General features: G+C 40.9%; 1 protein-coding gene across 3 annotated transcripts in view; it reads left to right on the forward strand.

The window, feature by feature from the left end:
- The first annotated feature begins 5,898 nt into the window (after positions 1-5,898).
- PIGK (phosphatidylinositol glycan anchor biosynthesis class K) overlaps positions 5,899-14,554 on the forward strand; it is a 62,318-nt gene continuing 53,662 nt past the window's right edge. For 2 of the 3 annotated variants that reach the window (XM_027746112.2, XM_039384723.1), the window contains exons 1-6: positions 5,899-6,027; positions 7,341-7,394; positions 9,443-9,534; positions 12,459-12,594; positions 13,880-13,991; positions 14,335-14,431. In XM_027746112.2, the coding sequence (XP_027601913.1) occupies positions 5,929-6,027; positions 7,341-7,394; positions 9,443-9,534; positions 12,459-12,594; positions 13,880-13,991; positions 14,335-14,431 (590 nt within the window). In that variant the 5' untranslated portion in view covers positions 5,899-5,928. Of the gene's footprint in view, positions 6,028-6,424; positions 6,582-7,340; positions 7,395-9,442; positions 9,535-12,458; positions 12,595-13,879; positions 13,992-14,334; positions 14,432-14,554 lie in introns of those variants that run through there. The other variant, XM_027746113.2, reaches the window with a different exon arrangement.

Consider the following 14,554-nt stretch of genomic DNA (forward strand, 5'->3'; position numbering starts at 1 on the left):
GGTTTCCTAAGTGAACCCATTCTTGTGTGGGCAGTGCTCAGTTTGCACAACGCCCTCATCGACTTAGGCCACACAATTTGGCTTTTAAGGAAGAAAGTATTTGGGGGTTGCCTAGTCACCAGTTTACTTTCTTGCTGAATACACTATTTGGGTTTGTCTAGACTTTCTCCTTAATAATAGGAGTAAATTTTTGAAGTAAATTTAATTTAATTTTTGAAGTAAAATTCCCCCTTGCACCGAGTGCCAGCACTGTAACGGTGACAAGTCCTGGTAAATGTAGCTCAAGAGAGAACAAAAAGTTCTGCTTTACACGGTTTGAGTAGACAGGGAAATTTTATTAAGGTTTGCTGATCTGCTGCCACTTTTATTCACAGCCGAGCAGCTGCTCTAAAAAATACAAGTAAGCTTTTGTCTAAAAAGTTTTTGGGCTATTTTGATCTACTCTACTCCATAACTGCTGGAAAACCAGAAACAATCATGAATATTTATATTTTTAAATACTAAATTATTCCTCCCATTGAAAATATTTGAGTTTCTTAATGGCTTATTTTTGGATTTGTCTTAAATTTTGCATCTCGAGGGCATTCTTCCACTAATCAGGTCTAATAACATTTTAGTTCTCATCACACATTGATCTGCATAACCCTTCCTGGCAACGTACTGGATTCAGTTTTAGTCACTGTTCAAATATTTAATGTTAATCAATGTTATTGTACTCGGAGTATAAATAACCTTCTTTAAAGTTGACTCGGTGCTCGCTGTAGGTCTTATTTCTAATATGATTTTCATAATATTATTTTTTTCCAGGGAAAGCTGATGTGCATGCAGCCTTTTTTTTTTCTTTTCCAAACCTTCTGCATTTATTTTCTCACAGAGCTGATGAGTAGTCCTCAATGGAATAAAAAAAACCCCTTGCTTGCAAATGAAGACAATTACCTGGCAGACAAAAGGATATATTTAGATTGCAGGCTGTAGAGTAGTTTAAGAGTACACAAAATAGCTTCAAGTATTGGGTTGGGAGTGAAAACAAGTCCATCAGAAACACGGCCCTGGATTTGAGTTAATTTAACCAGCAGAGCTGAGACCACTTGGGCTCCATCCCTGCATTCCTGAGGCACTCAGGTACTTGGGACACAGGAGAGATTTATCACAGGGATGTCAGAACTAGTAGCAGAATAAAAATGATGACTTCTTAATGATTCTTAAAACACAAAGTGTGTTATATCCACTGCTTGAAGTCAGGAGTAAAAATTGTGGTTCTAAAGTCAGCTTTATTTAGGGCAATTTAATTAAGATTCTTATCTTGTTCCTAATTAAGAAGTCAATGAATTTTCTATTTGAGAATGCACCCTTTTGAAATATTAATGGAAAAATACAGTGGAGAGGGTAATTTAAAAAAGATAGCGCTTGGGGTTTGTTTTGTTTTCTTTTTTTTTTTTTTTTTTTTTTTTTTTTTTTTTTTTTTTTGCTGCTGTATTTTTCACGTACTTTGTTATTTTAAGAAATGAGAATGTTTTGACAAAATGTTTTCAGTTTTTTCTATTGAGAAAAATATTGATGCACTGAGACCAAAGGTGATGTGCACTCGTATTTCATGACTGCCATTACACCTAACAAACTATCTAAATAAGCTGCTGTTCTTTTTCTGTGTTTTGTTTTCTCATATTTTACTTTTTTTTTTTTTTTACCAACAGGATAAGCTGCTGGAATGGTTTGTAACTTCATGTCTTCTGAAGATTAAACCCTGGCTTATTACACAATTCAACATTATGGAAACTCCACACCTGGTGATATTTGCATCATTAATGACAGAACAGAACTGATGACAAGGTAGGTGGTTAATTCATGAAGGACAAATGTCAACTGAATTTCATTGTAGGCTTCAAAGTTTTTGCCTGTGTTCTACTCTGACTCCAAAAGGCCTGTAAAAATTATGTCTATAATCTTACTTTGTAAATAACAGTAAAAAATACTGTCTGGTTTGATTCCAATAGAGAGTTAAGCAACTTGATGCTGGGGATGAACAAAAGGGTCTGATGTGTTTAGCCAGTGTACAAAAACAATCTATTGCTAAATGCAGTCGAGTACAACTGTTTCAGCTCAGTAATATTAAAAGCAAAGGCTTCTTTTAAGTAATTTTCCTTTGGAAGTTCTGATTCTACAGATTCTGTCTGTTATTCTCACTATATTAATTTTGCCTACTTTTTATCAGTATTGCTTTGATGTTGTAAATCTTTTCAAAGTACAAACGTTCTGGAGTCAAGCCAGCCTTCCACTAACAGAAAGGGAAAAAAAACCAAAGCAGTGAGATCAATAATTAACTTGATTACTGTTGTTTCATTCAGGTTCCATATTTGAAAATAGCCATTTCATCAGCTCAGATAACAAACTGCAGCAGATTTGTTTGGGGACAAAATTTTTAATCTATTGTACTGACAGCCAAAATTAAGAAAGTAATAAATCTGCATTTCAAGTGAGATAGCACAGTCGAGCTCTTCTTGATGGTTCCTTAAGAATCACTCTTATTGGCCTCTTTGCAAGAGGTCCTTTTAATTTTTTTTTTGGAAGGATAACAAATACAGCCAAAGATATATTTTTTTCCTCTTATACAGTGGAAAATCATGATGCAAGTCTGAAAAAAACAGGAAAGCAAACACAGAACAAGGATCAAGAGTACAGAAGGAGGAAGAGATACACTATTATACAAACAGGTAATATAGCCAAGGTTAATACCCACAAAATTACAGATATTTATTTGGTATTTTGGTATAGAAAATACACAAGTTTATGATCAAAAAGTGTCAGGTGGACTCTGGTATCACAAATCCCTGGTTTAGGAGCTTATGGGGTTACACTTGGGATTGCTGCCCCTCCTCAGAGGAAGGATAGGTTTGTTTGCTCCACGCTGGACAGGAGCAAGCTAACAGATGGCTCATAAAGGGCAATTTCTAGAGGGTCTAGATTAGAGGATTAGGACCTGGGCAACCTGCTGGAGGACGAAAGGATCTGGAAGAGCACCAACATGTGCACCAATGTGAATACCAGCTGTGGTTACAGCAGCTTTTTAAACAGTTGTTTTAATTACAAATTATTTTGGGATACATTGGTGTCCCTTCTAATTACTCAGCATGAAGTACAAGACACGTTGTGGCAAAGGTCAAGCTAAAGATACTCAGAGCATGAAAAAATACTGTGATTAGCATAGAAACAAAGCAGAGGGAAGAAATGGAAGCAAACGGCATAGAGCTTAATTTCTAGACAAAAAAAAATCCTGTGCAGGCATGGAAGCAAGCACCAAGTCTGTACTGAGAGCTGCCTAAGGGAACAAAGATGAAAAAAATGAGGACAAAGCTTTTGGTACTGTCTTACTGGGGAAAAAAAAAAAGAGAAGTCATTCCACCTCCAGGAATAATGCCTGAAGCACTGGCACACTCATGCGTGTCTGATGAATACTAAAGCCCATGAAAGACTGAGACTGTCAAGAAATAAAAGCCAGAAGTAGAAGAAGAAATAGATCCATTACAGAATACACTCAAGCAGGCTGAGGGAATCCAGAAGGCAAAACCAAAGACAGACCTAAAAAGGTGAACTCTGCACCATATTACATGGCATATAAATCAGAGGGAATAACGGCCATTCTTTTGGAATATTCCAATGAGCTTGTGCAGCTGAGGTTGCCCCAACTCAGTGCTGTCTCTGCCCTGGGATGGAGGGGCAGCAGCATGACCCGAACACCTCCAATGCATGAGTAACACCTGCAGCGTGACCGCAGTGGCTGCAGGCACAGCTCCCACCCTGCAGCAGGCAGTGTGTGACACCAGAGCCGAGCGTTTGCAGCTCTGCTTTCCCATCAGGAGCCGGCTGAACCGTCCTGGCGGCTGCAGAACTGCACAGGAGCCACGAGAGACAGCAGCAGTACTGACTGGACAAATGTGCTTCAAACTGTTCTGAGCAGGGGTGAAACCTTGTGTTCGAAATGTCCCGTCCACCACACGTGATCTTCCGCGTAAAGGGAAATTCGCTCCGGTTCTTAATTGCTCAGCACAAGGAGCAAGTGTCTGTTTGCACAGTCCTCAGAGGATAACCTATGTTTATATCATGCCAATGCCACGTGACAGAAATTTTGCCTTTTTTCTTTCCAATTCCCTTTTTTCTTAGGTAGCAAACCCTACACAGTGACCTTAAAAGAATGTTATTAAAACTACAAAGTCAAGTATTCCAGAGAATGAAAAAATTAAGGCCACCTGTGATAAAAATTTCAGAAGGTTCAGAAGGTTTTAAGCAAATAGGATGATTTCAAGTTTTATTCACAGAAAAGATGTTCATTACTTCTCACATCAGGACTAATTCTTGGTAAGCTGAAGTTGCCTTTTGGCCATATTTGACATAGCTTTTCATTATATAACAGTTCAAACATCAGGACTTATGTCTGGTTCAAAGATGCATCATCAGGATACAACTGCTGGCATTATTTCTATGGGAAAAGCAATTGACCAAAATGCATGTTACCAAAGGACTAATATTTGTAATAAATGCAAAGAACAAGTAAGCTTAACTGAAAGGAGTTCAGTCAAAGGCTCAGACCTTCTGTCACAGGTTTTCTCACCAACTCCACATGGGAGCTGAAAGGTAATGAGGTGATACCCAAATCAAAGCCCGTGAAATCAACTCTCCAGGTTATGAAACTGTGTGAGCACAGGCTTGGAAAGATATCTGCCTATCCTTTGGAATTACTGACGCATCTTGAGCACGTCTGAGAATGAGACCTCAGTGGAAACATTTGAAAGGGCAAAAAAAAAAAAAGCTGAGGTTTGGCCGTGGTCTTAAATTCATTTAGTTTTCTGTTGCAAGAAGATAAAGAGCTTTTAGCAGGCACCAAGAGACACTGACACCAATAGCACTTCTCAGTAGGTTCATAAAAGGCTCACATAGGAGATGTGCTCAGGCACAATGGGAGCTGGTGGTTATGGTATTTGAAAGGGAGTAGGTTCATTAGCTTTAGGCAGAAAAAGGCAATCTAATTACAGGTGGTTATTTTTATCGTGGAAACCAGCGATGCTTTCAAACAGCAAACACGATGCTATTGAAAATCCAACATCAATACATGGAAATATGCTCCTGTCTCAGAAAGTCATTACTGCTGACAAGTACACAGAGCAGGAAATAGCTTCCATGGTTCAGGGCAGGTTCGGAATCTCCACTAATGGAAGGCATCAGGCAATTGAACAAAGTGGTGACAAGTTGAGTCAGTGGAAATAAAAGAATCATATCAAGCGGTTCAATAGATTGAAATAAAAATCTGATGATTCGTCAGCTCTGAGGGACAGATGCACTGCAGGCAAGGCTATAGCAATGCTTCCTGACAAAAGAAAAGTCAACTTTTAGACCCCACTCTCTCCCCTGCCCTCTCCCTCTCCCCGCCTGTCCCCTTCACTCCAAGGCAGCTCTGCCCTGCGGCCACCAAGGCCCGAGGCCACCAAGGTTCTGCCCTCTTGGTGACCTCAACAAAGCCCAGGCACTTCAGGGAATTTCTGAGAGGAGCTGAGAGAAGCGGTGACACCCCCGGAGCCGCCCGGCCACGGGCGAGGTGCGCGGCCACTGTTCTCCCCCGCCGGCGGTACGGCCACGGGGGACTCGTGTGCTCACGGCAACGGCGGGACCCGCCGCGGCTGCTGCCACTGCCCCGCACGGCCGGACTGACAGCAGGGGCAGGGGCGGCCGAGGGAGCTGCGGGGCGGGACTGAGCGTTCAGGGCAGGGGCACCGCTCCTCCGAGCGCGGGCGGGCCGGCCGGGAGCGAGCAAGGCACGGGGCAGGGGACGGGGCAGGGGACGGGGCACAGCCCCACACGGCCGCGCTCCCCGCCCGCGGAACTTGCGCACAGGCCGCCGCCCCCCTTCCGGCCGGGCCGCGCAGGAGGCGGGCTGAGATGGCGGCCGCCCTGCCCGCCGCCTCCCGGGCCCGCACCGCCGCCGCCGCTGTGCTGCTCCTGAGCTGCTGTGGGGCGGCGCTGGCCGGCGGCGTCCAGGTACGGGGCTGCCGCGGGGGGACACGGGTGTTCCGAGGAGCTCGGGGTGCGCGGGGAGCGCCCCGTCGGTTTCCCGAGCGGCGGAGCGGGCGATGCGATGCCTTCCGCGGGCGGGAGGGAGGAGGGCGGGCCGGCCCTACCCCGGCCCCGCCCGGCGGGCGGGACGGGCGAGGCTCGGTGTGCCGGGACTGGCGATGCGGCACTGCCCAGGTACGGCACTGCCCGAGCATTGCAGGGCTCCGTGGGCCGGGAGAGGCGGTTCGGCACTGCCCGGGTCCGGCACTGCCCGGGCCCGGGCAGTGCCGGACCCGGGCAGTGCCGAACCGCCTCTCCCGGCCCACGGAGCCCTGCGGGTCTCGGCAGGCGCTGTCTTGTCTGACTCGTTCAAACTGCTTAATGCACCGTGCCCACGCTGCGTCTGGAGTGTTGTTCACGTTTGAGCTCCGCTTTGTTAACGAGCTGTTGTACTCGAAGTTAATTAGCGACAAGACCGACACCCTCCCCGAAACAGCAGGTGTATTTTTAGAGTCTCGGGGTGACTGATGGAACTGCAGGTTGTTCGCTGCTTGAAGTACAATATGCTTTACCTGTATTTTAACGTTTTTTTTGTTACTGTGTGTTTTGTGTGAGAGCATGGGCATCATCTCAATAGCCCTCAGAGTTAACAGGGTCTGATTTAAGAATCAGCAGGTCTGGATTCTTGCCCTGTGACAGACTCATTCCCTTACCTCTGGGAAGTCTTATCCCCTTTCTGTGTCCTGTTTTATGCTCTCCATTAAGGAAAAAGGGCCCTCTCAGCTGCAAAGCACAGTGGGAACTATGGAGAACACAGATCATACAGAAGGTTGCTGTCATTGCTCCTGATTTTGGAAGATAAATGTAACCACCCTGGATTTAAAATGGCTTTAAATTGCAGATTCACTTACCTGCTTTTGAAAATAGAAATGAATCCAAGCCCCTTTTCTCGTTAAGGAGGAAACTATAGATCAATAAATCACGTTATTTTGTTCTTGGAGTGTCCTTTAGAATAGAGATGTGTTGGCTTTTTGTTTTATCTAAGCTGCAAGTGACTAACAGTTCTTTCTTCTTTGTTACACAGCAAGTTTCAGGGAAGGATTTGGAGTAACTAACTGAGGTCAAATGTACAAAACAGCATAAAACCCCCCTCCCTCTCTTGTAGCTGTTCTAAGATTTATTCAGTGTTAACGTGTGGTAAGCATCTGCATTCAACACTTTTGTGGAAACAACAAAAATATGAGCGGTCATCTCTTTCTTATTGCTGAAAAAAATGTAAAATTTTCTCTATCTTTCAGGATCAAGCAGAACAGTTCTTTAGAAGTGGACACACAAACAACTGGGCGGTCTTGGTAAGCATAGTCCACGTTGTTTTCTTCCAACAAAGTTGCCAGTTTTTTATGAAGAACCATAATTGCAACAGTCATTGAGGAGTTCTGCTCACTTGAAAGGAATGGAAAGATAAAGACTTGGAAATGGATGAATTTGAAATTGTGCCTGCAAATTTATTACACTATAATGAAATTATCTTTTCAATAAGACTGGATTTCAAGCACTCAATGTGTCTAGCTGCGTGGCACAGTTCATAAAACAAAAGTTCTGAGAGCATTAAAGTAGTTAAATTAACATCTTGCATATGGAAAAGAAGTATAATTCTGATACCAGGGAAATGTGGTCTCTTTTACCAGAAAGGTACAATTTATTTGTCATTTTTGTTCTTACTCAATCTGTTCACTTGTGATAACAGGCTTAGAATGAAATCAGTTTAGGCAACATAATGTTTAGATCAACTGTTCTTATCCTAATTCTTTTTTTTTTTCTTTGCCATGTATCTTTTATTAGCTTTGAATCATGCTGCACAATTGGTTCTTAATCACAGTTCAGGTCCTAATGACTAATTTGTTTCAGAACACTATTGTAATTACTCAGTAGTAGCTGTTTGTTTTCCAGATACTAAAATTGAGCAATATAAAAGGAAAGTTAACAGGAACTAATTGAATTAGAAGTAATAATTTCTATATTCTACTTGTACAAACTTGAAACTATTAAAACATCAAATTCTACTTTAATACTATTGACAAATAGGTGCTTTTATTAGCACCCATAAAAACATACAAGGTGGAAAATTAAGCCCTAGGAGCTGTATTTTCTGTCCAGAACAGATTTTCTGTTGGTTGTATTTTTTCAGTGGTTCATCATTAAGCTTTATAACAATTCCTACTAATTTTTTAAGAAGTAAAATAGGGAGAGGTTTGCTGCTATCAGGCACTTCAAACCTGGGATAATGCTGCAATTCCCACCTCACCTGTAGTTTGAATTAATATGCTGCAATGTGAATAGCTTCACTTAAAGCTTGGACACATTTTCCACCGTGTTGTAAGAGAGGTGGTGGGGGTAAGGTGCAGATAATAGTACCTTGAAATGTCTCAGCTAAATTGGACACAGTTTTCAGAGCTTTAAATTTTGCTGAAAGGCAAATGTTCTCACAGACTGATTCCTGTGGGCTTTTTTGGAGTTCCTAATTGGCAGGATGATCAAGACACCAGGGGATCCTTTCAGGCTGAGTTTTTATAATTACTCAAACTACTACTCAGTTCTTTTTATGAAAAGACTAGAGGAAAAGATGCTACGTAGTGTAACTTAAAGCTCCACATTTAAAACTGCAAAGTTAAAAAACTGTCCAAGTGCTTGTTCCTGCATCTCTGTTTTTGTGGTTTTAAAGTCACTTCTTCTTGCAGAAGTTTTTGAAATCTCTGAATCAGAACAATGTCTGATTTAGGGAGTTTTTAAATCCAGGAATGGCTGAGTCCTGACCCTTTGCCTGTTTGAACAGTAGAAACTCAACTCCCTCGAGGTTTCTGAGAATTTGTGCTCAGGTTTTGGTTAGAACTCACTTAGCTCTTACTTCATTACATTTCACTCCTTAAATGCAAATGTCCTCAGTGTATTTTCCCCAGCGTGTGTCTTCTGCATGAATTCACTTATGCCTTTGTGCAAGAATGCTCTCAGAATGGGTTTGCTATTGAGATGAGGCCTCTTCCTTTGATTTTTAATTCCGTTTGCTAAGGAGAAAGCAAATGAAAAAATTTAGCTTATCCACTTACTATTGCTGAATTATTCCCTAAACTGCCACTTTCTATACTTAGTTAGGGTTTATGACAATTTTTTCATGAGTCAGTATGCTAATAACTTTTTTTTTAAACTTTTATTTTCAGTATTTCTTTGCTTTGGCACACCAAAGATTTATATATCTTATGTCTTGAGTTTGGTGGTGTTGCCTTGTTCTTCCTGATTTGTTCCTATTTTTACTATTCCTGTAATTGTGGTCTTCAGATGCAACGTGCCAGGCCAATTTGTATCTTTTACATTATTTAATATGCTTTTTTCCTTCCTTTTCAAGGTGTGTACGTCTCGATTCTGGTTTAATTATCGTCATGTGGCAAACACTCTCTCAGTATACAGAAGTGTCAAGAGACTGGGCATTCCTGATAGGTGAGGGGACCTTGGTGAATCCAATTCCTTGCAAATGTGCCATGCTGTCTGCAGCAGGATAGAAATACATTTATCTTCCCAGTTTAACTGGATGAAAGCAAAAAGGAAGGATGCAGTCACATCAGTTGCGTTGAAAAGTGCAGCAATGTTGTTCAAAAGGAAAAGCAAAAAGTTAATGTAGTAAAACTCCCACTTGGAACAGGCTAATTAGATCTGGCCCCTAAAATGTAGCGCTTGGTAAATTGGTGAAAGCATAATGGGAAAATTGATAAATGCACTCAGCAATGACAGTGCTACTCCGAGATATGGCTCTTGCTGTACTGTAATTTCCTTTCAGCGTGGAGATGTTGATAACTCTGACTGTACAAAGGTATCAGGCTTCCACATCTGCAGCCACACCGAGTCCTTAAACTAAAGGCTTTGACCAGAGCAACTTCTGCATAGTGAAAATTGCTTTGAAAAAAATCTGTTTTGCATGATTGGTTTTACAGAAACAAGTAACTTTGTCGACGTATGTGCTTCTCTCGTGCTAGCACAGTGGTTAAAATGGCACCCCTTCTTTCACAACAGGAGCAGGAAGGTGAACAAGATGTTCTGAAGCATCTTTTAGTTGTGTTCCTGCTGGAAGGAACCTCTTGGCACTGTTCCATCCAGCTGTTTTGCACTGCAGTTTACTCAGAGCTGTGGAAGTGAGTTTTAGGCACCAACATCCATTGAATAATAGGCTGAATATATTCCACTGAATATATATATATATTCCATTGATTATATGTACCTGTAGGCTCCTGTGGAAATCCTGATGGTCCTGGTTTTTAATGTTAGTGTAGAGGGCTGGTAGTTTCTCCAGCATGTCTACCTAAAGAAGGGTGTCCTGCTTTGTCGTTGCAAAATGTATGTTCTGCTGGATTAAATTTGGATGGCATTTCTTTTTTTCCCCAAGTCCAAAACTGTATTATCTGGAGTCCCCAGTTAGCTTCCTCTCAACTCTGAGTGCAGTGGCAGTATCATCCTGTTTTCTCTGTTTATTTAAGAAATAATAAAAAGAGTGACTTTCTAGTTTTTTTGAAAGAGGGGAATTCGAAACCTAATTTTTAAAGGCCTTCGGAGGCTGTAAATCGAAGGGAAAACACTGCTGTGGGCTGAAAGCACAGAAATGTGGCTTTTGGTTTTGCACATCTCACTCAGGAGCATCTGTCTTCTCTCCTGTGCAGCCTTTGAAGCACAGGTGCCCGAGGCACTGCCTTAGAAATTCTTTCACTGGTTCTGCCCTTACCTGAGAGCTTTCATCTGCTTTGCATCCATCTGTCTGCACTGTTAAGGTCACAATAGGTGGCAGTTTTTGAAGTGCTGCAAAAACAGCAGCATGGCTGGAGAGTTCTGTTATTCAGTAGCCTGAGCCATTTCTTACCCATATCCAAGGTTCTGGAAATTAATCTTGGAAAGCCAGCAATGCTTTAGGCTCATGTTTAAAATAAGACATAGGAGAAGACCTATTTTTTACTATTTGCAGCAATTTTTTACATGGATTTGAACATGTTTCTTCCTTAGACAAACTCGCTTTATCTGTTTTTCCTTCTTTGCTGCAAGACTTCCTTCAAAATATTGACAAGACAAAACAAACAAACCAACAAACCCCCCACAAAACAAAATTCTCAAAAAATCTCATAATCACATCTTAAAAATAAACATTTATCCTGATTCTTGGGGTTGGTTGTTTTTGGAGGGGTTTGTTCCATAGGCTTATTTTGAATGGAACTGTGTCAATTTGGTGATTTAAATACACTTGTCCTCCAACAACAAAACATTAGGAAGATGATTTGTCCTCCTCTGGCTTCTGTCATCACAGCTTCATATTTATGCCAGTATTTTATGTCCATTGAAAAAGTTTATTTTTGAGGACTTATGTTAATTTGGACAGCGTTTCTTTCTCATTTTTTCTTTTATTTTTTTTGGTGCACTGTGGAACATATCAGCACTTCAAAAGAATAATTTTACTCTTAAAGTGCTCAAACTGACCTACAGGTGAACGATGACAAGCACAGGAATGGTGTTCAAGGAGCAGGACACAGTTTAATTTAGACTTGTGTCCCCGAGAGTCTGAATTAAACAGCATTCTCTGGAGGATAAAGCTTTGCTTTTGTAAGCATTGTTTGGGAGAATACCAGGATCCCAGTCCAGGAGGGGACTTGTTATTTCATATTTCATATTTTGACCCAAATCTGACCCTGCCAGGTGAAATACAGATCTTTTGGGTGCATGCAAGCTGGAACAGCTTTGTTACACACCTAATATGCTGGGTTTGTTTTTTTCTTGGTACTATGAAATGGTAGGTTGGTTTTTTTTATTTTGCACTATAAAGACAACAAATTGTCTGATGTCAGCCCACTTGTGTTCTTCAGGAGAATTCCATTAGTACAGGTAATCATAGAGTATCAGATGTAGTATAATGCTTTCAGAAATGTTCAGGAGCTCCTCAATTTTATTAAAAATTATCACAGTGTTTTTAATTGATCTGCCTGAGAAGGTGCACACGTGCTGTTATTTCTTCTCTGGTGCTGCATGAAATGCTTTAGTGCCCTATAAAAATCTCCAGCTTTTTTTATTAAGAGTTCTGTCAGCCTAGGTCCTGGCAAGCCTGTATCCTAAAGTTTCCAATGTCAAATATGCTCCTGCTCATCTTTGGCCTGACTTAATCCTGTAGATAAATAACATCCAACTGCATTTCCATGTGTGATATCTTCAGTACAGTGAGGATGTGCATAAGGAAACAGGGTATAACCAAGCAAAGTTTCACTTGCAGTTCCAGGAACCTTGTTAATGTTATAAGCTATTGCTGTAACCATCAAACAGCATTGTTATCATTTCTGTTTGACTGTTATGTGAAAGTAGAGTGGCTGAAATGTTTTTGTCTTATTTTTCCATAGTCACATTGTGCTGATGCTGGCAGATGACATGGCCTGTAATCCCAGAAATCCCAAACCAGCCACTGTGTTCAGTCATAAAAACATGGAGCTAAACGTCTATGGAGATGATGTGGAAGTGGATTACAGGAGCTATGAGGTAACTGTGCTTTAATTCAAACACTGGGCCTTTACTTTTTAGTGTTGGTTCAAAGATTTATGCAGCATCTGTGAAATCTGAGGAAGAGTCTTTCTATTCGTGTTGCTGATTTTGGGCTGGGCTTTTATGATCAACTGATAGGTTTAAAATACACATCCCTCCCCCCATTGATCTTTGGGTTTGTATTTGAAGTTTATTTTATTTGAAGTTTATTGTGCTGGAAACATGTTAAGTGTGCTGGCTATTTTAAATCCACAGCTGAAAGTATGTATGGAACTCCTTGTGTGTGTTAGGAATAGAATCACATTACTGAAATTTCTCTTCTTTGGAAATGACTGTTCAGTGTCTCATCTTGTAAACACTTAAAACCACCATGAAAATTTGGAGTGCAGGTGAAGTGTTTATTAGGGAGACCTACTTAAATTCCTAGTCTTAAGCATATACTTTTAAAATAAAACAAAAGCTATAACCTAGTCATTACCATAAAGTAATTACTATAGAAAAATCTTCATTCTGACACCTTTTGTGTAGTATTCCTTCAAACAGACAGTGTCTTTATCAGTTGGTCTTAAATTAGACATCAATTTCTTGGTTTAATTGTGCTGTGTAATCATTACTAGAGCTTTATAGGAGCATATTTCAGCATATAGTAGATGTTTTTTTCCTCTGAAACTTTATGGGAAGAAGTGAAGGCACAACACTGCAATACAGATACACTCATGAAATAGAGAAACATGTTTTGTTTCTGATTTTGGATTTGTTGCTGGCATTTGAGCTGTGTGTGTGTACATGAAGTGGTGTTTTGGAGGCTTTGTTGCAGTCACCATCCAGGTGGGGTGTACTGATCACTCAGACTTATGTAACACAACTGTTTTTCCTTTTGTGAGTCGCAGAGGGAATTCAAACTTATTTTTCCATGGTAACACACCCTAATGTTGGAGCATTTTGTGAGTCCGTGAGCCACTTTGGCAGAATGACCCTGTGTGCTGACAGGTTTTCAGATCAATGAGAACCCATTTAGAAATGATAATGGTGGGAGACTTATTGGATATAATAAAGCAGCAGTTTGATGTCAATGGAATAAAGTGAAAGGCACCACCTGATTGTGAAGCTGCAGTGAAACCTTGAACAGAAAATATCTACTTATGCAGTTTATACCATGCAATATTATGTCTGTTTAGATATGCTGCATATTTTAGTGTTCTGTTACTTAATTTCTGTAACCCAGCCTATAGGTGATCAATATTCTTACCTTTAGAAAATGACTTTGTGCTTCTATTCACAGGTTACTGTTGAAAACTTCTTGCGAGTGTTAACGGGGAGAATCCCCCCAAGCACCCCACGGTCTAAACGTCTCCTTTCTGATGACAGAAGCAATATTCTGATATATATGACAGGTAATTACAGGTTTCTGTATGCAATTTATTGGTGTTTGTTGTTCAGTCAGGTGGGTTTGTTGAAAGTATCACTAGTCCAAATGAACAAAAGGATCAACTAAAAGGGTTTTTTTTGTTTTTAGCATGTCATACAATTAAGGGAAAAAGTCTGTAAGGCATTACTAAGCCAGTGTAGGTTCCATTTGAAGTGGTGTATGGGTGGTGTTCTTACTGTATCAGTTTATTCTGCTGGACTGTCTGTGGAGAAAGAGAACTGTGTTTGCCTTATTTTAGAAAAATGGTCCCCCAGGCTGATATCTTCCTTTAACCTACACTCTTGCCTAACTTCTGATTTTTCTGTCAGGCCATGGGGGAAATGGTTTCCTAAAATTTCAAGATTCTGAAGAAATCACAAATGTAGAACTTGCTGATGCCTTCGAACAAATGTGGCAGAAAAGGAGGTAAGAAATGAGCATTATTTAGACATTAAATACTGTATTTCCTGTACATACCCAAAGGCTTACTGGTAGGCCTTGCTTACCTGCAGCAGTGATACTGTCTGTTGTCCATAAAATCGCATCAAA

The sequence above is a fragment of the Pipra filicauda genome, unplaced genomic scaffold (genome assembly GCF_003945595.2).
Source record: "Pipra filicauda isolate LSUMZ 115617 unplaced genomic scaffold, ASM394559v2 scaffold36_size6622888_pilon, whole genome shotgun sequence".
Lineage (NCBI taxonomy): Eukaryota > Metazoa > Chordata > Aves > Passeriformes > Pipridae > Pipra > Pipra filicauda.